The following is a 20,071-nucleotide window of genomic DNA, read 5'->3' on the forward strand; positions in this document are numbered from 1 at the left end:
ATCCCGCACGTTCTTTGTCTTTGGCTAGGTGTCTGTTTATTTTTTTTATGGATAATAATGGAATTCTGGCCCCTGCCTGCTTTAATGGTATACGCTGTTAAAGTTTTACCGCAAGAGGAACTATTTATTAAAAAACAGTAATAATTGTATATGTATATATAAATCCCAATGGGCTCACAAAGAAGTCAAAAGGGACATATAGAAGGATATCAAAATAATATATTTATAAAAAGAATTATAACGACTCCAATGATCTATCAAGCCTTAAAAAGTTTTGTGTCAAGCAAGGCAAAGGGAGTATGCTTTAAATGATAAATAGAACCAAAATATAAGCAGTCATTCAATTTATATTTTCGTATCAATCAACCTGTCAGTGTCAAATTGGTTGCGCAGGACATATTGTTACTAAATTAACAAATTAACGTGTTCCAATAATAGGTTATATGAATTTTTTTGCTTTATATATTTCTTTTGCTTTTGCTAAATAAGTGCATTGGTATTTTTTGTGTCAAAGGGGGTATATAATTTACTTTGCATAATAAATCCAATGTAATAATTATATTAACTACATTTAATGTAAGTACTATAACATAATTACCAATACTTAGAAATTTTATATAAACATGACGAGGTTTGCTCGCAGTAAAGGTTCTAAAGCTTCAAACGATAAAGTTCCTGAAGATAGCACGCCATGGGAAGTTATGAAGGAACAGCTACTTAGTGCGAAAAAAGAAAAAGACGAACAAAAGGAAATACAAAAGGTAGATAAAATTATTTTATTCTCTATTTGGTTCATATAAAACGTATTTGAGTAAGGAGTTCTATTTATGCCTTGATGAATAGATACCAATAGTTCAGGTTATTAATTGGCCTGTTTTGTGTATTATTTAATATCTATTAAATAATTGGTTTTGATGTTATATTTTGTAATAGACTTCTTTCTGTAAAATGAACTCACTCAAAAATATACTGTATGATAGTGGTTAACAAAAGGCAGCTTATTGTCAAAGACATTGTCTTACAGACAACCTGGATATTGGCAGCAAATTTTATTAAGGTTTATCAAATATAATTGAATTACAAAGATACACATGAAATATTTATCGATTATTTTAGATTAAATTAATAAAAAACACATAAAAAGTGAAATGTATATTACATGAAAAGATCATTAGATCCCTCTCAGTTCATAATTATTTAATTTTGTTTAGTATTTATTTATGATTTGTTATGGTAGGTTTCATAAAATGGGGTTGACATGTTTAAAAACAAAACCCCAAAATAAATTTAGATAAGTAATAAATAAACTTTACATTGCTATTGTTATTGATTTTAATGTGGTATTGTAAAGATTATTACAATAATATATTTGGTATTGTATAACAAATTGCAGATAAAATTATATCAAATTTATTTACTTGATTGTTATTGCAGGCAGAAAAACAAAGATTGGAGAATTATGAAAACTTTTTAAAAGAACAGAAGACTCAAAAGCGGAAAGCTACATGGTGTGACTTTCCTGAAACACCTAAAGAACATATTTCAGAACAAACTAATAAGAAGAAAAAGAATGATAAAGCAAAAAATAAGCAAGTCAATCAAAATAATAGTAAAATAAGTGCATGTAGCTCCGATGATCCTAATGAGTTGATTACGCCTACTCAAAAAAAATCAAAAAACAATGATAATAAAATTGAAGTTGCTGAGAACAAAGATACATCTGAAGCAATAGTTAATAATACTGATGAAGCTGATCAAATACCTATAGTGAAAAAGAAAAAAAAGAATAAGAAAAATAAAGTAAATGGTGGAACAACTTCCAGTTCAAATCTAGAATGCAATAGTACATCATTTCCCATAGAAGAAAAGAAAAATAATGATAGTCCAAAGCTGAATAATAAACAAAATAAAAAAAATGGCAAACCAAAACGCAGAAAAGAAATTAATGATAACAGTTTCCAGCTAATCATCAATGGTAAGCAAGTGGAATTGGTTAGAATTGATGGGTTTCCTGTTATGAAAAAAGATGCTGAGCGTCTACATGAACTGAAGTCCAACATGTTGCAAAAAGGAATACCAAAAAGTGAAATACAGAGAACAATGAAGTTAGAGAGGAGACGTGCAGAGAAAGCTCTGGCAAGATTGAAAAGAGATGTCTGCTATAATTGTAGAAAGGGTGGACACAACCTATCTGATTGTCCAGACCTGAAATCAAAAATACCAGGAGGTGATACATCTGAAGGAATTTGCTTTAAATGTGGCTCCACAGAACACAGACAATTTGAATGTAAAGTGCAAAGGGATAAAGAATTTAGATTTGCTACATGCTTTATCTGTAAAGAAGCTGTAAGTTTAATCTATTTAGTACTAGCTTTTACCCACAGCTTCGCTTGCAGTAATAAAAAATATTTTTTTTAAATAAAAAGTATCCTATGTCCAAGAACATGTATACAAAATTTCATATTGATCGGTTCAGTAGTTTTTGTGTGAAAGAATAACAAACATCCCTACTTTCACATTTATAATATTAGTAAGGAAAGGTTTCAATTAATACTGTAATGAAGTATACATTTACTACATTACAGTATTAACTAAAACCTTTATTATACAGAATTATTATATTCAATGTTTAATTTTCAGGGACATATAGCAAGGCAATGTCCTGATAATCCTAAAGGCTTGTATCCAAATGGAGGTGGCTGCAAATTGTGTGGTGATGTCACTCATTTGAGAAAGGATTGTCCTACAGTAAGTTACTGATCTGTCTTACTAGTTAATTTGTTCCAAATATAAATCTATACAGTTATGATATACTTTGTTGGTAACTAAAATAATAGTATAATGCAAATTTCAGGGAAATATTCATCCAAAAATGATTTAAAAATTAACAGTAATTTTTGAAATATTCATCCAAAAACATAAAAAATATTATTGTTCATTATTACAAATATTATTTTATTTGTATAATATTATATCTAGAATAGAATATCTATAATATCTAGAAAATATTAATTTAATTATAGGTAATGGATAAAAAGGAGGGGAAATCTATTAAACTCCAAACTTTAGACAGTACAGATGATGTAGAAGGTATTGGACAACAAGGACAAGTGGTAACATCTCAAGAAACATTGAAAAGAGTGAAGAAAATAAAATTTTAGGTTAATTAAATGTCTACATATGCTGTAGTATTAAAACAAATTGTATGTATATATTTATTATTATTATTTCAATCATTAAATAATATTTGTAAGTACCTAAGCACATGATTCATTCTTTATCTGTTGAATTACTGGGAATGTATAGCTAAATGTAAAATCAAAGCTAGCAATAATAAACTTTATCTACAGAGATAATTTATTATATCTGTCTAACTAAATAAAATGCAAAAAATTAACATTAAAACATAATATATTAGTAAACCTAGGTATAATTATAGACTTCATTTTGCTTTTAGGGTTTGATTTACAGTATGTACATAAAATAACAATGGAAATATTAGTAATATATACATTACAGATAAATAGAGGGAAATCGATTTTTCATGGCATACTCAGTATTATTGAGTGGTTTCCAAACTAATTAACGTTATACAGATCAAACTGATTACTTTCTACACATTGCTCATTCATGTCTTCCAAGTATGTCTTTTTTCGAAGGTAAACAACTCCATTATTAATTTGACTATTACAAACTATCCAGACTGGCTTTAAGTTGCTCCATTGAATGATAGGCTATCTGTCCGGTGATGCCTTCAGGACTTTGGGGATCTTCTCGCATCAGAATCCTAGCCGCGTCTGCTAGATACTGTATGGGTTCTTGTAATCTGTCTTTTAATTTTTCTTGTGTTAGAGTACCGGCGCTGAATTCATTTCTTGCCATATACATTATTGGAGCGTGGAGCTCGTAAAGTACCATACCTGAAATATAGGAATATTTCAATGGTAGTAAAAGTACCTAGTTAATTTTAAATGTAGATCAGATTCAGAAAATCGTTTAAGTTCTATTAAAATGTTCTAAATTTATTTTATAACATTTTGAGTAACTACTTGACATATATTCAAATAATACTACTAATACCATACCAAGTTGATAGTTTGTGATATATCCTAGTTAAGACGGTAATAGATGCAAAAGGTTTAAGAAATACGAAATGAAGTAAGCACTGTATGTACATCCATTTACCTCTCATACGACTTTCACCCGGCATTATAGTGTCGAGTGTCTTGAGTACAAGTCGACAAAATTCTACTTTTCTCTCCAGCATTATGTCCGGTAGCTCGTCGATGTTATACCCCTCTACCCGACCATACAGTTGTCCTAGCGCCTGCTTTATCGATAACATCAATGAATGCCGAGGGTGGAATACAGATTTATACTGTAAAAAGAATAATATATGTATATATTATCATATTTGTACGTATACTTATTTGTGTAGTGGTCTTTGGGTCCACACTTGGAGGCTGGTCCGTCTTAGCCGGCGTACGGACAAATGCACTTTCGGTGTTTAATCGTAGTGAGTGGAATACCGGGGATTTTTAGTGGGCAAAAGTCTCAAGGTATCCGTCTCATAAACGTTCTGTTTTTAACATTTCTCCTCGTGGAAAAAAGTACATTGAGGTATATCAACCTTCACATGGATACCCTGGACACTATCATAATAAATTCCTAATAATTTGTCACGATACGCTAACAGATTGACTTCTACTTCTACTGTCCTCCCAGAGCATACTGTTAGCGCTATTCAATAATCATACGAAAAATATAAAATACACTCATAGTTATAGTAGAAGAAAGATAGGTAAAACATACAATATAAGATATAGGTTAACAAACTTTTTTAAGGAAAGCTTCTCGTTGTTCGATAGCTTGCGGGCCGGGTTCTAACACATCTAACTGATCGGCCTCCGCCTGTACCACGGCCAACATCTTCTGCATCGCTGCTCCAGATGTCTTGAACTCACAATTACTCTCTGTACACATCCACGGAGCATCATTGTCTGTAATATTAAAATCTACATTTCAGTTATCTATATCGGACGGTCCCTTAAATTAATTTGCTTTGTTATCAGAATCAGTCAGAAATATAAATTAATATTGTTTTACGTCTGCCCGAATCGAATCGTGGACCTTTAAGATCTCAGATGTAAACCACTAGGCCATGGCACACTCTTTTTAGCAGTATCAGTAGTTGCTACCTAAATGCAATTTATAATGTATAAATATAGGCTTTCATTTAGAATCAGTTGGAATCATTAATAAGCGAGTTTGTGAAACCCAACATGTGAGACTAAAAGATGGGATGCAAGTTGCAATGTAAGTACCATGTCTAGAATTGAAAAAGAGATAGCGGATGTACTTAAAGAAAGGGCAAATTCTAAAATAATTTTGTGATGGATAAAAGTTCTGTTCAAAAGTTTAAAGTTTAACGTTAAAAAAGTAAAAGATTAATGATTTTTCGCTAGATATAGATTAAAAAGATTTATTACTCGAATCGAAATTCTTCTTCGAACGAAAAAGTGAGACAAATTGTAACATCGAGTAATGAATTAAAAATATACATAACGGCAATTAGATTATAGGCACCGTCACTTACCTAGAGGATTAGTGGACAATATAACACCGTTATCACACTTATTGCACTTCAGCGTACTAAGGTGGGTCCCCAACTCAGTGGGGTCTGCACAGCGTGGACACTCGCAGTTAAAAAATTTGGACTCCTGCAGAAACTCCCGACGGAAGAGCGTCGGTGACAACGCATGGGTGTAACAGAGATGGAGAGTTTCCCCCGACTTTATAGGCACTGCAGCTCTCACTTGTACCCTAGCATAAAACAATCATTAAAAAGACAGAATAAAGAATGCAGACAATGGCGTAGCCACGGTGAGGCAGGGTGGGACTCTTGCCTCACCCTGGTATTAACGTGTAAGGTGCTTAACCAAAACTAAAGAATTAAATTATCTAAGTACTAACTACAATAGGTACTTAATATACTTACGAAAGTTCATACTTGATAGTCGACACAAAAAATAACATACAGAGGGTGCTACAGGGTGTAACAGTTTGTTATGAAAAAATAATCGTGGTAAGACCGTGGTATTTTATGCTAGTTACATAATATTTTAGACTGCTGCCAATCTGAACTCATGGCTGGATACGCCCATAAATGCAGGTACTACTTAATAGCCTTAAAGTTCGTCATCATTGATGTGAAGTCTCATTTCCATTTTATGACCGCAATAAAATAAATCCTTGCACATGCAAGGATTAGTAAAAAGTGTTGCCACATGGTACACTTTTTGTTAAAGTGACTGCCACATGGTACACATGCGAGATTAGGCAAACTCTATATCGTTCAATTTCTCTTACATTTTTTACGTTGAATATACTCGAAAACATTCAGTGGAAAAAATACATCTACCTATGTTCAAATAATTTAACTTACTGGTAGTCACTTAAAAGTATAGTGTGAACGATATTCGGTACGCAGCTGTGTGCTGCGATCGCCAGCCGCGGGTATACAGCTCTGATGCTGAAACCGCCTCTCGAGGGTATTTCCACGGTATTTATCTAAAAAATGTATTATACAAGATAAATCTTAATTAAGGTATTTATTAGAATAGAAATAATTAGAAACTTCTAGATACACTTTGTAATTATGAGTCATATAAACATAATATAATATGTGAAATTAATATGGTATCAGCATGCGAGATGCCTAGGCAAACTCTATATCGTTCAATTTCTCTTACATTTTTATTGCGAAAGTATCGTTGAATATACATAAATTGAAAGAAATACGCTCGAAAACATTCAGTGGAAAAAATATTTTCGTCGTTGTAAAAGTACAGCATGGTCCGAGAGAGTGTCCTGCATATGGGAAAAATGTGCAAAATGTGGTATATTAAATCACTTCGCATAAAGTGAAGAAAAAAGAAGCTGTGTGTAATAAATCAAATTCATCAAATGAAGAGTTAGCTGGAAAACATTCAGTGGAAAAAATATTGATCAGCTGATTCAACTGTATAATGTTAGCCGCGAGAAATTGCTATATCTAGGTGCAAGAATTATGAAGATCGGTCAAATTTTTTATTTTTTAGTTACGAACAAAAAAACGTACATTAAATTAAAATCTTTGCTCATTATAACACGAATATTACTTCAGATTGCTCATAAAAATAAACAAAATATTACTTCAAAGTAAATATGTAGGCCAAGTTTTTAATGAATATGGAATGTCACGCAAAGTTGAGTCAGTAGGCCAAAGAAAATAAACACTTATTACCTCTAAGATTCCGCAAACTCGTTGTACCAATTCCTTATCAAACTTCCTGCCAAGTTTGCAATGATCAACAAGGAAATCTACAATGTTGGCCTGGTCTGCTGCCCATGAAGGTCTCTGCTGGCGAGCTTCGTTATGAGTTTCCATTACATTGAGTTCTTGTTGCCATCTTTCTGGATCTTTTTCTTTTGCTAGTAGTAACCTAAATACAATACAATAAAAAAATACCTCACTATGGCACCCTCTGGAAGCCAACCCAGTTAATTCTTGGTCAATTTGCCACGATACAAAAGATTTGCCAATGAAACTGGCCTGACTTCATACGGTTGCACGGGAGCACTATTCCGATATTCGTGCATTAAAAATAATAACTCTATTATTGTGGAAACCTGTAGGTAGGAGACTGGCAGAATACTAGTGTCACTGGTACGTAATGTAGTCAATCACTATTGATACTAAGGATGTAGAAATAAATTAGATTCCACTATTCACGCACCTGAGTGGTGTGATGCAGTCGAGTTGGGGAGCGCTCGCTGTCCAGTCATTCACATTCTGAAATCGTACATTAGCGGTGGAAAACACTTCGCACTCGCCTACATGTGATTGGGCTTTTTCACATTCGGAGCTACATATAGGCCAGGAGCATTTTAAACACAGACTGTTTTCTACAGAAGCATAACAGCCAAGACACAGAGGTGGACTGTCTGCAGTACGAAAAATATTACGTGTGTTTACTAAGTACAGAAAAAGATTTCTTATTCTGAATATTACGAAGAGAAATATATTAAGAATTCTTTATACTTATCAGTACAAAATTAATCAGTATCAAAAACCAACATAATATTCTAATGAAATCGTTACTAAAGTCTTATGTTTAAATAAATGAGACTTACTATGGTAATTTATTATTTAATAGATATTATTTTATGTACATACCTCATTGTAAGTAGGATAATAAGTATAGGTATACGTATCAAATATTAGCGAATATTTATTCATTTCACTCTTACAGGAGTGAAATCTATCTATTGGACTTTTGTCCAGTTTCTCGGATAAGTACATGTTTATAAATGGCTATAAACATGTACTTATCCGAGAAACTTGAGTCAAAGTTGTATTGCGAATGGAATACAACACATATTAATACGTAATAATATCTACATAAATATTACATGTATGCCTAATTTAAAAATATTTCGTTCAGCGTAAAGAAATAACAAAACTAAAAACTCATACGGCGCGCGGCGCGATGATAGTAAATTTAGGAAAGCAAACATTTAGTCTGTGGTAATAATAAATATGGTAAACAATATTATATAATTAAATTAAATTTCAAGTACCTCTCTCCAAATAAGGAGAAATAGGAAAGCAAACATTTAGTCTGTGGTAATAATAAATATGGTAAACAATATTATATAATTAAATTAAATTTCAAGTACCTCTCTCCAAATAAGGAGAAATAACATACGCACGAAATTACACAAGGAGTCGCTGAGATATTGAACCATCACGACCTTACTATTATTATGGCCACTTGTAACATTGTAACTTAAATTTGCATCATTTAACTTTCTATTACCATTTCAGTATCTAGCTTAGGTACCTGTTGTAAATAGTATTCATATAGCGAAAACATTATTTTCACTAAGTGAAATAGTACTTGCCTGGTTTTGGTCCGACTACAAAAGGAATATCTGTAAAAATTAATTCTCCGCTGTCCAAATCTTTATTCGCAACCAAATATCGTCCATATTTCTCGTTACGGAGAACATTATATTTACAAGACTGACTATTAGCCATTGTGATAATCAGCAACGATTTATTTGTCCAAATGTGTAAAAAGATATAGCACCGCAGAGATTGGCGATTGCCGAATGAATAATTAAAGCGTCTCTTATATGTTTGCTGTTTAAATAGCGTTAGCGGCTATAATAAGACGCGGACCATTCGAGAATTATGCCGATCGAGTTCAAGAGATTTCGAGATGGAGACGGGGATAAAATAGAACTATTGAAATATTTATATGCATTATTTATATTCTGGTACATAGCAACGTAAAAGCTTCTATTACTGATACGGAAAATCAAATACATAATAATTATAATTTGATTTATTTATTTCTCCTCACAAACATGATGGCAACAATACATGTAGTATTATACATACAAATAAATCTATTGTATAAGAATACCTAATTAAAGTACAGATATAATATTTTCAAATAAAGTAATAAAACTTTTAAAAATTATCTTAAAAATAAAAATATATATTAAGCTTCTAATATTCAGGTCTGAGAATTACCCGCAAAACAATTTAAATTTAAAATAAAATCTTATTTTGAAAAACATTTTTTATAATGTTAAATATATAAACCAAAATGTAATTAACTTAATTAGGATTTATAACATATTATTATGTGGTGTATTGTAAAATGTAAAGAGCTCCGTCAACAAGAGTGCGGCTCTTAAAAGTAAATTAAATTAAAGAATGCATAAATAATAAATGTCGTTAGCAGCGAAATAGGCATGGATTAGTAATTAAATAAATACCACCAAAGAATATACTACTCAAGAGTACCACTATCCATCAGGACCAAGTAGACACTAGAGTACCTACCTGTAGCGGTAGAATACGAAAGCGACCTCTACACTACGGTGGTGTAGTAATCCCGTGGAGGTTTAGGGCCGGTAGTCGTGAGTCGAGTGGGTTTCCGTGAATGTACCCGACATTAAAAAGAAGGTGTAAGAAAGACTATCCACAAGTTTATTATTGACTGAGTTAGGAACTATGTATATATATTCAATAAGAATAATCTCGTTTAGGATGTTGTTTACTTTATTCATATATATCTTATTTATATTTCAGTAATGAAATTAATAAAAATTGCATATAAGTAAGTAGGTACCTACATATAGATAATGCCTAATAGATTTAATATATTAAAATTTTCAAACAATCTAGACGTATATTTTATTGACAAATATTTTTGTATATTAGCATTATTTTAACACAATTTAATGATTTATTACTAATTATGTCATTTTTTGAATATATATGTGAATTAAAAAATACTGTAATATGCAACATTGTACATTTCTGGAGTCCGTTTAAAATTCCGACTGTAAAAGCTACAATTAGACGGGAAATCATACCGTGTATTCGCTCTGTAAGTTAATATTTTACAATACGTATCATAGAAAAAATAAGTTATATGTGTTTTATATTTATACACATTCGATCACATTGACTTGACATATATTATTACATTTCGCATAATTTAGATAATATCTCTTTAAATTATAGTCTATGTGTTATTCCGATATATAAACTATATTACTGCAAAGTTTCATCAGAATCCGTGCAGTTGTTTTTGTGTGAAGGACTGACATACATCCATCCATCCATAGTTACAATCTTTCGCGTTTATGATATTATACATTAAGAGTAAGATTTTAGGTTGTATGTCAATGACAAGGGAACTAATTAAACTAAGGGAAATTTCAATTCAATTGAATTCAAAGAAATAATTTGATGATGATATCGCTTAACTAACATATATAAAAACGTAATAGCTGAATTGAGAATTTCGCAGTTTTCATAATCGGTTAGAAATGTTTATTTTATATAAGCTGGTCTTCAATCCTCCCCATACACCTACGAGTATTTAAATTTTAATAGGATGGTACTCTGGGAGAGAAAATGATCTGTGAAGATGAAAACGGAAATAGGATTGATTGCCCTTTATTGACCGAAGATGAGGACTACGATGATCATGATGATATATTTAATTTTGAACAACTGCATACTGTAAGTAATTAATTTAACTATACAATATAAGTCTACTTGTTCTTTTAATATATCTGTATTATTTACTCAGTGAGTAAGACGCCCATTGAGCAAGTAATCACTATGTTTAAACAGTTCTAACTCGACAAACAAAACTAACTCGGAACAATAAATTAATAGCCGAGATTATTCCTATTTCATAACATTGACATCGCCGCTGATGAACGTCCAAATGTCAAACTACGTAGAGTCAAGCTAAGTATTCTTTAATTTGTATAATACTTTTATATCATATTATTATGTTATAAAACAATCACTTAATATTTTAATGAAATATCTGAAAAATGTTAATTCCATGAAACTCATACTTATGAATTGAAATAATATCAATATCGTTATATCCGGTTTGTGTGTTATTTTGAGCGCCCTCTAGCGCCAACCTCCTCAAATCGAAACTGTCTTGTGGTGTAGTGCATAAGTTTTCTGAGGCAATTTTATTGCCTGCATTTTACAGTTAATTAAGTTCTGTCTGTGAATAAATATATATCCCGGTAAGTGTTACTTTCCAGGCGTATAATTAAAATATATTAAGTGTCTGATTAGTTAAAAAAATATATTAGGTTATTCTTCTGGACCCATGAGCCGGTTCTAACGGGAAATTATCCAAATCATTCTTCTTTCATTTTTAATTTATATTAATTCTTATACACAAAATGACTCTACTGTTCATTTTATACAATGGAATCATTAATTCAAAATTTATATCATTCATCCCTGCCGATGATACTGAGGAGTTGGCCTGACACATGTGATTTCTTTTACTGATCCAACGATCGCATTTTCATAAGGTCAAGTTTACGATGACCCGTAAAATTTATCAGTGGTTATTTACATATGATTAAGAACAACAATATTTTATTAATTCTTTGATGTATGAGATTGGTTATTCTACATTAATGTTATGTAATACCTAGTCTCAATGAAAGTAACTTGTAAATATGTCTATGTCGCGAAGACACTGACCCTGACACAGCTGGCATCGATGATCCATTTCGCGATTTTTCTCCCTGCAAATTATAATTAATATTGTTTTTCATTCCATTCTCAATTCATGATTATTTGATGTTGATCCCACAAACTTATGGAATTAAATATATATATTACAAATTATAATTAATATTGATTGCAGAAATCATATATCTACTATTGAGTAGATTATTAGTGTGTTTTTCTAAAATAAATTAAATTGAGTTACATTACATGAACACTTTATATTTCCTTTAGATAATGGCCCCTCCTTATTATGCTGATCTTGGAAAGAAGGCAAATGATGTCTTTGGTAAAGGATACCACTTTGGTGTGTTTAAACTTGATCTTAAAACCAAAAGCGAATCTGGAGTGGAGTTCAGCAGTGGTATCACCTCCAACCAGGAGAGTGGAAAGGTATAGCATATAAATACAAGTTAGAGTATTGAAAGAAAATAGAACATTTTATTTTCACCTAATTAGATATTTTAAATTTAATACATTTGGAAAAAAACAATTTGCTAAATGAATCTATGCAAATATTATAAAAGATGTAAATCATAAGTGATTGATTTCTCCCTGAGCTAAAATATCTGGATATAAAATTGTTTTATATTTTAAACAGTTTTGTTGCTTAAACTCTTCCATTAATATTAATAATGGTCTATGACCATGCATTGTTATAGAATGTTACTATAAATTCTTATATGATTTAGTAAATTCATACTAAACAATTATGGTTTAAATATTGTATATTGTAATGTAGTTTAAAATCCTTGTATACTTCATTATCAGCAGATTAAACTGTCATACTAGTTTATATAATGAAAACATTCTTACTTATTCAATTTATGAATCTTAATTAATTGACACAGGTGTTTGGCAGCCTTTCATCCAAATATGCTGTGAAAGACTATGGTCTAACATTCACAGAGAAATGGAACACAGACAACACATTGGCCACGGATATCACAATCCAGGATAAGATTGCTGCCGGCCTTAAAGTAACTTTGGAAGGCACATTTGCACCACAGACAGGGTAAGATCTGTATTTATTATGTTTCCTAGTACTTGATAATACAAGACAAATATGGAACTTAATTAAATAGAAATAATAGAAATTAAATTCAAAATACTCCATTTTAAACAAAATAAGTTCATGTATGAAATTTAATTATAATTTAGAAAATATAAATTGTTTACTGTTTTTCAAATAATTACTTTGGTAAAAATGTGTTATTTATTTTATTAATGTTGTTTTAGGAGCAAGACAGGGAAATTGAAGTCATCATTTGCCAATGATACAGTGGCGATAAACACCAACTTGGACTTGGATCTCGCCGGTCCTATTGTGGATGTAGCCGCTGTCCTCAAGTACCAGGGTTGGCTTGCGGGTGTTCATACACAGTTTGACTCCCAGAAGGCTAAGTTTGCTAAGAACAACTTTGCTCTTGGCTACCAGACCAACGACTTCGCCCTTCACACCAATGTGTAAGTTTTACAATCATAGTAAATCACAGCCATTAGGATTAAAGTAGATATCACAATTGTCTGTACATGTGATGATATTTTTCATCCAGAATTCTAGAAATTACAAAGCATAGTTCATTGCAAGTTCTAGCATTCTAGATGAAAATAAATTACTGTTAAGAAACCCTAATTGTAAACTGGCTTGTATATTAATTATATACAAATGTTTGTACCGGATCATAAGGCGGTGAGCTAAACCACTAGACCACTGAAGCTGTCAGACTCAAAATACTGACAAAATTCCATTATAACAATTGGGGTTAATTCCAAAGAAAAAATACTTGGAAAACAAATAATAGTACAAAAATTTGTGGTGACTAAAGCTCCTGTCACTCAATAGTGAGTAGTAATTGAGGTCAATGTGTCTCCTATCCTTATTTAAATCCATGTATAAATAAAATTTATTTGTGTGTTTATGTGAGTGTGAATAAACAATTATACACTGTTCAAAAGGCCCTATATGGGACAAATATATGTTGCAAATTGTGATTACAAAATAAAAACCCCGCACTATACTCCAATAATACAGTATAAATAATAATTTTCTTAACATCGTTTGGATCATACTGTTATGTAACATAAACTAATATGATTTTCTAGAATAGAGTTTTCTAGAAAATCATATTAGTTTATGTTACAATTCTAGAGTTTACAAGATCCTACTATTAAAAGTAGGCCGATTTACTACATTATTAGTTTGAAAAGTGTGTACTGTGTAAAATTAATAAAATTGAATATAAATTATTATATCATGATCATACTTCATACGTTTAAATGACTCAATCTTTACATAGCAACTGTCCCGCATCTATCTATGCGTGAATTCGGGTAAAAAGTATCCTATGTCTTTGTTACACAATCTATCTTTATGTTATAATTCATTAAGATTCATTCAGACTTTCTCCCGTGTAAAGGTAACAGAAAGGCCGTCTGTTTGTTTCACACTATTATAAAATTGATATTAGTATGGATTAACTTATTGACATTACTATATCACGAAAATCTTTAGCTATAGTGCTGAATATACATATATTATTCAACTAAACGCCTAGTTGAGTAGGACAGGCTGCAGTGCACTCTTTATTGATTTTGCATGATTACATAACAGCTCATTTTAAATTCAGTGAACTGTTCTCATAATCCAGTTGGATTGAATACAGACCAGATGACATTGACCCTAATGTTTTATTCTAACTTCCTATTGTTTCATTAAGCATGGCTGGATATGTATCATAAAGTAACTGGGTTACTACATATATACGGTAATATTGTTATATTAAAAGGTAGTTTTTTTATCATCATCATTGACTACTCTTTGACTCGCGATCTGCATCGCACTTACTTGACATTGTATTTCCCTCAATTTACGTAATAAATTTTTAAATGTGTACCTATGTTTTATTCTGACGTTTATATAAAATTATGTTACTGTAAAGTTTCATCATAATTAGTTTTTGCGTGAAAGAGTCACCACCCATTAGTACTCACAAACTTTGGCGTTTATAATATGAGTAAAATGAAAATTAATTAGAATAGAATGTTGCTACTATTATATATGTATGTTCTATTAAAATTCGGTGATGTTTTTTTTTATACTACGATGGTAGGCGGTTAAATTTAATTAAACAGAAGTTAATTGACTATTTTACGAATAAGTACATATCAAGTGCGATGCGGTTTATATGCAGATGAAAAAAATTAAAAAATGCATCTATTCGGTTGTTTTAGGGCTCTGCAATTATACGATTAATCAGAGAGTATTAGATATTGTTCAAAAATATTTATTGTTTGTGTAACATATTATGTTATTGTACTATTGAGTGTAGTTGATTTAATGCTATTGTTTCTTAGTAATCAGTCTTGTTACTGAGTACTAAAAATAGAGAACTTCAATATAATCTTATCATATTTTTTAACAATAAACTATATTGTGCTCTAGATGTAAGTAAATGTTATCATGACATTTTCTGAATAGTCACTAACTCATACATAGATTCGAAGTTGTTATATGTATCTGTTATTATATTTTGGTGTTACCTATAGATACGAAAATGTACAATCTTTTTGTTCCCATTCTATATAAATAATTTAATTGAAGTATCTATTGGTAATTTCAACTACAAACCTTTTCAATAAATGCATATGAAAGTATGTATATACAGTACTTAGTTAAAAAATTTAATTTAAAATATTTCTATCTGTCTGTCTGTTTCTTCTTGCTAATCGCTGAAACGGCTCGACTAATTTTGGTGGGACTTTCGTATAAGGATTAATTTAGACAATTTATTTATTTTAATATAAGACAAGCTTAATTCCACGCGGACGACGTCGCGGATAACGGCTAGTTCATAAATAACAAATGAAATTTTTATTTCGATATTTTTATGTATATGCGATGCATGCTTAACTTTAAGACTGTTAAAACTTTTAACTGTTGTGTGTGTGATGTGAACACGTGACGGGTCATATTGTGTTGGATATATTCGAATTCTACGTCACGGGTGGCAAGTCTACCGTCGTCACTCTAACCAATTTAGCTTGTTATCCCTGTTGTGTATATAATTCTTAGTCACTCGTAATCATTATATTATTAACTAGGTGAGTCCTGCGGTTTCTCCTGCGTAAAATTTATAGCCTATTAAAATTATAATTAACTATTAAAATCCATTTAGTAGTTTTTGCTTAAAAGAGTAACAAACATCTATGCGTCAGTTCAGACTCGCAAACTTCTGCGTTTATAATATAAGATTTGCCTTAAATGTTTTATTAAAAGTTATTTGTTTTATATACAGCGACAATGGCAAGGACTTTGGTGGTTCTATCTATCAGAAGGTGTCCGACAAACTGGACTGTGGTGTCAGCATGAAGTGGACCTCCGGTTCATCAGACACACTATTCGGCGTCGGCGCCAAGTTCGCACTTGATCAAGATGCGTCCCTGCATGCCAAGATCAACAATAAGTCTCTCATCGGTCTTGGCTATCAACAAAAGTTGCGTCCAGGTAAGATACTCATTAGTTTCTATGAAATTTACGATTTCAGAACCCAACAATACTAGACATCTCTATATCAATTGCTGCCAATTAGACAACCATCTTCAAATATACGTGCGGAATGCAGGTTGGAAACAACCACATAATGTTAGTAAATTGATTTGGTTAGCATTTTAAATTAATTGAAATCCAAGTATTGAAGATACTCATAAATAAAACATCGTTAATTCACATCTATTTACGGCCATAGTATATGTATACAAGCGACCCGTCCCGGCTTCGCACAGGTTTTATATGTTTTGTTATATATTACAATTATTTTAATTTCTTGGCTTCTACTATGCTATGACACGCATGTATAAATCTTCTTCTTGAATCACTCTACATTTGAAAACTTTATTAAAATCCGTTTCATAATTTAAAAGATATAATGGAACATACAGATCGGCAGTGATGTCATACTATGTCAAGATTAGTATTTATTAATAATTTAATCAAGGTACACTTTGTACAAAGTTATCTGCGTTTTGCTTTGTAAGATATTTTCGTAAGGTTCGATATATGGCAGTGAAATTGCAATATACTAAGGTATGAAGTACCGTTCTCTGGGATGGCACACGCATGCGTAGTACATCTAATGATGTGATGTTTACGAATATAGACAATGGTTACCATTTACCATTAAGTGGACTTTTTATTTCTGAATTAATTTTTCCAAACTACACAGTTCATAGACCTATTAAAGTGATATAAAGATAACGATTTGAACATACATCTATATATCTAGATAATCTATAAAATTGCCAATACATCCATCAATTTTATGCGGCTGCATTATGTATTACATTGTATAAGCATGTATATCAATCACTGTCACTACAATTCATGTGAATCCACTTTTAACACGTGTGAAAGCTGATATGAATTTATCTTTGAGGTATTGTCTCATCTCTACATATCACTGGATAATTTTACACAGTGTAACTTTGCAGTCTAAAATAACCAAGTCTCTTTGTCGTTGAGGAGAGTGAGCTTATTGATTTGGTTCCATTAATGGAACAGCAATAAAGACTATTGGACATAAAATACAAATTAATTAATGAAAAATTAAAAATGCAATGTTATGATTATAATTTACATACCATTGTTCAGTAATCTACATAAGACACATCTACAAAAAAGACGTGACATCTATATATAGATACAATTTGTGTAAATAGCAGTTTAATCTAATAAAAAAATAACACATACTTCTTTACAAGTATATAATGTATATAAATAGGCAAATAAAACCTATAATGTATTGTGCCATGGATTAATTAGTAGAAAACTATATCCATTCATCCATATTTCTATTCAGTGCCCGAGATGACTGAGTCATAATTTGGTAACAGTTCTTATCTTAAGTTCATATAAGTTATACTATATTGCTTTATCGTGTGATATATGTTTACGTATCTGTCACAAATGTATCATGTATGTTATCAAATCTTATCTATAATGGTTGTAGAGAAAATTTATGTTGTGAGATTAAACAATATATATAATGTAATGTTACAGGTGTGACTCTGACGTTATCAGCTGCTATTGACGGCCAGAACTTCAACGCTGGCGGACACAAGGTCGGAGTTGCTCTCGAACTGGAACCCTAAGCACTTGGAGTTTGCTGTTTATTCTTGTAGATACACATACCACATTCACTATTATGTAACAGGAAAGAAGCGTATATAGCAAAATCAATCGAAACTGTACCTTCAGTGTTCCCTTATAGAGTGTAATTTAGCGTTCGAAACTCAGTAATAAAATTTATATTCTTAAACCGCTGTCAAATGCTGTTGTATTTGTTTGTATCAAGATGGCGGACGCGTTATCTCCTAGTAAATATTAGCATACATAATTTATTTTATAAGCACGCGCCCGTTTGAACATCGTATATTTTTTGCTAATTACTTTTATCTCTATGACTTGAAACTCCCCAGTTATCTTGTAAATAAGCACCTATGGTGTATTGCCCTATTGATTGAATGGAAATAAATACGAATAGTTTGTTGCGATCAGCATCAATCATTTGTTTTATTGTGAAGACCTTCCTGACGCTTTTCTTGTTCCTCAAAAAATCCCATGTCCTTCCACGTCCGCCATGTTGTTGAGTATGTAATATGACACTGGATAGAAGTGCTATTTTAATTTGCTATGTTATATTTATACATTATATTTATTTTTGATTTCCCTAAGTTATTAAATATTTACAACTTACCGTCTGTTTTCTATATTTTAGAGTTACTTAGTTTAAATGTAGATGTTTTTTAATTATGCAATCTGGATAATCTTTTCTATCCTATATTTTATTTTCCTGATAGACTTTCATGTGTATGGTAAGCGAATCGTATATACCTTTGAATCGCAATAAAATTATCTGTGTCAGCATAACATAAAGTACTAAGCTTGACGGTCTCGGTGGTCTACCGGTTTACTTCCGATGGGTTGGATTCCTTGCAAAATACAAACATTTGTATTCATTAGTTTGTTTTGATTTTGGGGTGATTTCTATGTAAATATATTGTGCAATTATTTGTATCAGTAGTCCAGTATCCATAATATAAGTTCTGCTTACCTTGGGACTAGTTGACACAGTTCTGAGATATTATTATGGCTGTTGAAATCGCCTATTGCCAGTTTTATGGGCCTGCTGTGGTGGGATAATTGGAGTGGCTTTGAATAGAAAAGGAATATTGGTGATAGTAGTACATTGTGCAGTCGCCTGCGCTAATGGGTTACGCTGGCGGAGCGCCATTTAAGGATGATAACATGAGCATGAGGTCAGGTCAGTTAGCTCATTATGGTATATTCATCAGGAATTTATCACGATGGTTTCCAGGGAGAACCCGACAGTAGAACAGATGTAGACACGCGGTAGCGTGTCAAGCCGAGTTTCAAGTAACTGGCGAGCAGCACCGTGTGTATATTTACACGAACCATTTGGAGCCACTTTTGACCCCCTCATAACTCAAAAACTCTCACATAAACCTGTCAAATTTGGTTCATATATTGAGACTTGCGAGATAAATATGTGTTCCAAATTCATAAACATATCTCAAACGGTTATTTAGATATTAACGTCCAAATATCGTAACCCCTTCACATCAGTGCCGATACCTAGCAAACTTCAAATATTGCATTGAGCGGTAAACACAAGTTGCTATAATTTAGATTCTGTCTAAAATATACTCGTACTTATAACTGAGAGTATAGTCGAATATCATATACCCCGAAAACGTACGAAAATAAAGTAGTTTATCAAAAATAATTTGGTATTAATTTAGTTATAAATAAGTACCTCGTATAATTTATGTACAAAAAGTAATGATATCCCATCAAAAACATAAATGTGAAATGATAGCCGAGTTTAATATTATGATATATGCCTTGATTGTTGACTTCTACGATAAAAGAGG

The 20,071-nt window shown here is 31.5% G+C and overlaps 3 protein-coding genes across 5 annotated transcripts; 2 read left to right on the forward strand and 1 right to left on the reverse strand.

Moving 5' to 3' along the window:
• The first annotated feature begins 369 nt into the window (after positions 1-369).
• LOC131843977 (uncharacterized) lies at positions 370-3,259 on the forward strand. Its single transcript, XM_059192764.1, has 4 exons — positions 370-761; positions 1,435-2,346; positions 2,641-2,748; positions 3,024-3,259. Exons 1-4 carry the CDS (start codon positions 624-626, stop codon positions 3,159-3,161), a joined length of 1,296 nt encoding a protein of 431 aa, XP_059048747.1. The 5' UTR covers positions 370-623; the 3' UTR covers positions 3,162-3,259.
• A 144-nt stretch (positions 3,260-3,403) lies between these two features.
• Positions 3,404-9,181, reverse strand: LOC131843976 (SET domain-containing protein SmydA-8). Of its 2 annotated transcripts, none has more exons than XM_059192763.1 (8): positions 8,219-8,615; positions 7,779-7,834; positions 7,286-7,484; positions 6,446-6,570; positions 5,597-5,823; positions 4,837-5,000; positions 4,186-4,378; positions 3,404-3,920 (listed from the first exon to the last, which is right to left on the reverse strand). In XM_059192763.1, exons 1-8 carry the CDS (start codon positions 8,342-8,344, stop codon positions 3,688-3,690), a joined length of 1,323 nt encoding a protein of 440 aa, XP_059048746.1. In that variant the 5' UTR covers positions 8,345-8,615; the 3' UTR covers positions 3,404-3,687. The 2 variants fall into 2 exon arrangements, with proteins under 2 accessions (XP_059048746.1, XP_059048745.1); XM_059192762.1 differs by lacking the exon at positions 8,219-8,615 and adding an exon at positions 8,947-9,181 and having other exon boundaries at positions 3,405-3,920; positions 7,779-7,986.
• Positions 9,182-10,300: 1,119 nt separating this feature from the next.
• LOC131843978 (voltage-dependent anion-selective channel-like) lies at positions 10,301-18,872 on the forward strand. Of its 2 annotated transcripts, XM_059192765.1 has the most exons (7): positions 10,301-10,448; positions 10,961-11,089; positions 12,353-12,511; positions 12,970-13,133; positions 13,358-13,585; positions 16,417-16,625; positions 18,177-18,872. In XM_059192765.1, the coding sequence occupies exons 1-7, from the start codon at positions 10,317-10,319 to the stop codon at positions 18,266-18,268; spliced, it is 1,113 nt and encodes a 370-aa protein (XP_059048748.1). In that variant the 5' UTR covers positions 10,301-10,316; the 3' UTR covers positions 18,269-18,872. The 2 variants fall into 2 exon arrangements, with proteins under 2 accessions (XP_059048748.1, XP_059048749.1); XM_059192766.1 differs by lacking the exons at positions 10,301-10,448; positions 10,961-11,089 and adding an exon at positions 11,503-11,619.
• Positions 18,873-20,071: the final 1,199 nt, after the last annotated feature.

The sequence above is a fragment of the Achroia grisella genome, unplaced genomic scaffold (genome assembly GCF_030625045.1).
Source record: "Achroia grisella isolate CSIRO2021 unplaced genomic scaffold, CSIRO_AGI_Agris_v1 utg359, whole genome shotgun sequence".
In the NCBI taxonomy this organism is placed as follows: Eukaryota; Metazoa; Arthropoda; class Insecta; order Lepidoptera; family Pyralidae; genus Achroia; species Achroia grisella.

Excerpts from the sequence above, each read along its gene's own strand:
- LOC131843977 (XM_059192764.1), top strand. The coding sequence starts at position 624 with ATGACGAGGTTTGCTCGCAGTAAAGGTTCTAAAGCTTCAAACGATAAA. Across the intron at positions 762-1,434 it reads AACAAAAGGAAATACAAAAG|GCAGAAAAACAAAGATTGGA; the intron begins GTAGATAAAATT and ends TTGTTATTGCAG. Across the intron at positions 2,749-3,023 it reads TGAGAAAGGATTGTCCTACA|GTAATGGATAAAAAGGAGGG; the intron begins GTAAGTTACTGA and ends ATTTAATTATAG.
- LOC131843976 (XM_059192762.1), bottom strand. The coding sequence starts at position 9,082 with ATGGCTAATAGTCAGTCTTGTAAATATAATGTTCTCCGTAACGAGAAA. Across the intron at positions 7,485-7,778 it reads GACTGCATCACACCACTCAG|GTTACTACTAGCAAAAGAAA; the intron begins GTGCGTGAATAG and ends TATTGTATTTAG. Across the intron at positions 5,001-5,596 it reads ATTGTCCACTAATCCTCTAG|ACAATGATGCTCCGTGGATG; the intron begins GTAAGTGACGGT and ends TTAATATTACAG.
- LOC131843978 (XM_059192765.1), top strand. The coding sequence starts at position 10,317 with ATGTCATTTTTTGAATATATATGTGAATTAAAAAATACTGTAATATGC. Across the intron at positions 11,090-12,352 it reads ATTTTGAACAACTGCATACT|ATAATGGCCCCTCCTTATTA; the intron begins GTAAGTAATTAA and ends TATTTCCTTTAG. Across the intron at positions 13,134-13,357 it reads ACATTTGCACCACAGACAGG|GAGCAAGACAGGGAAATTGA; the intron begins GTAAGATCTGTA and ends ATGTTGTTTTAG.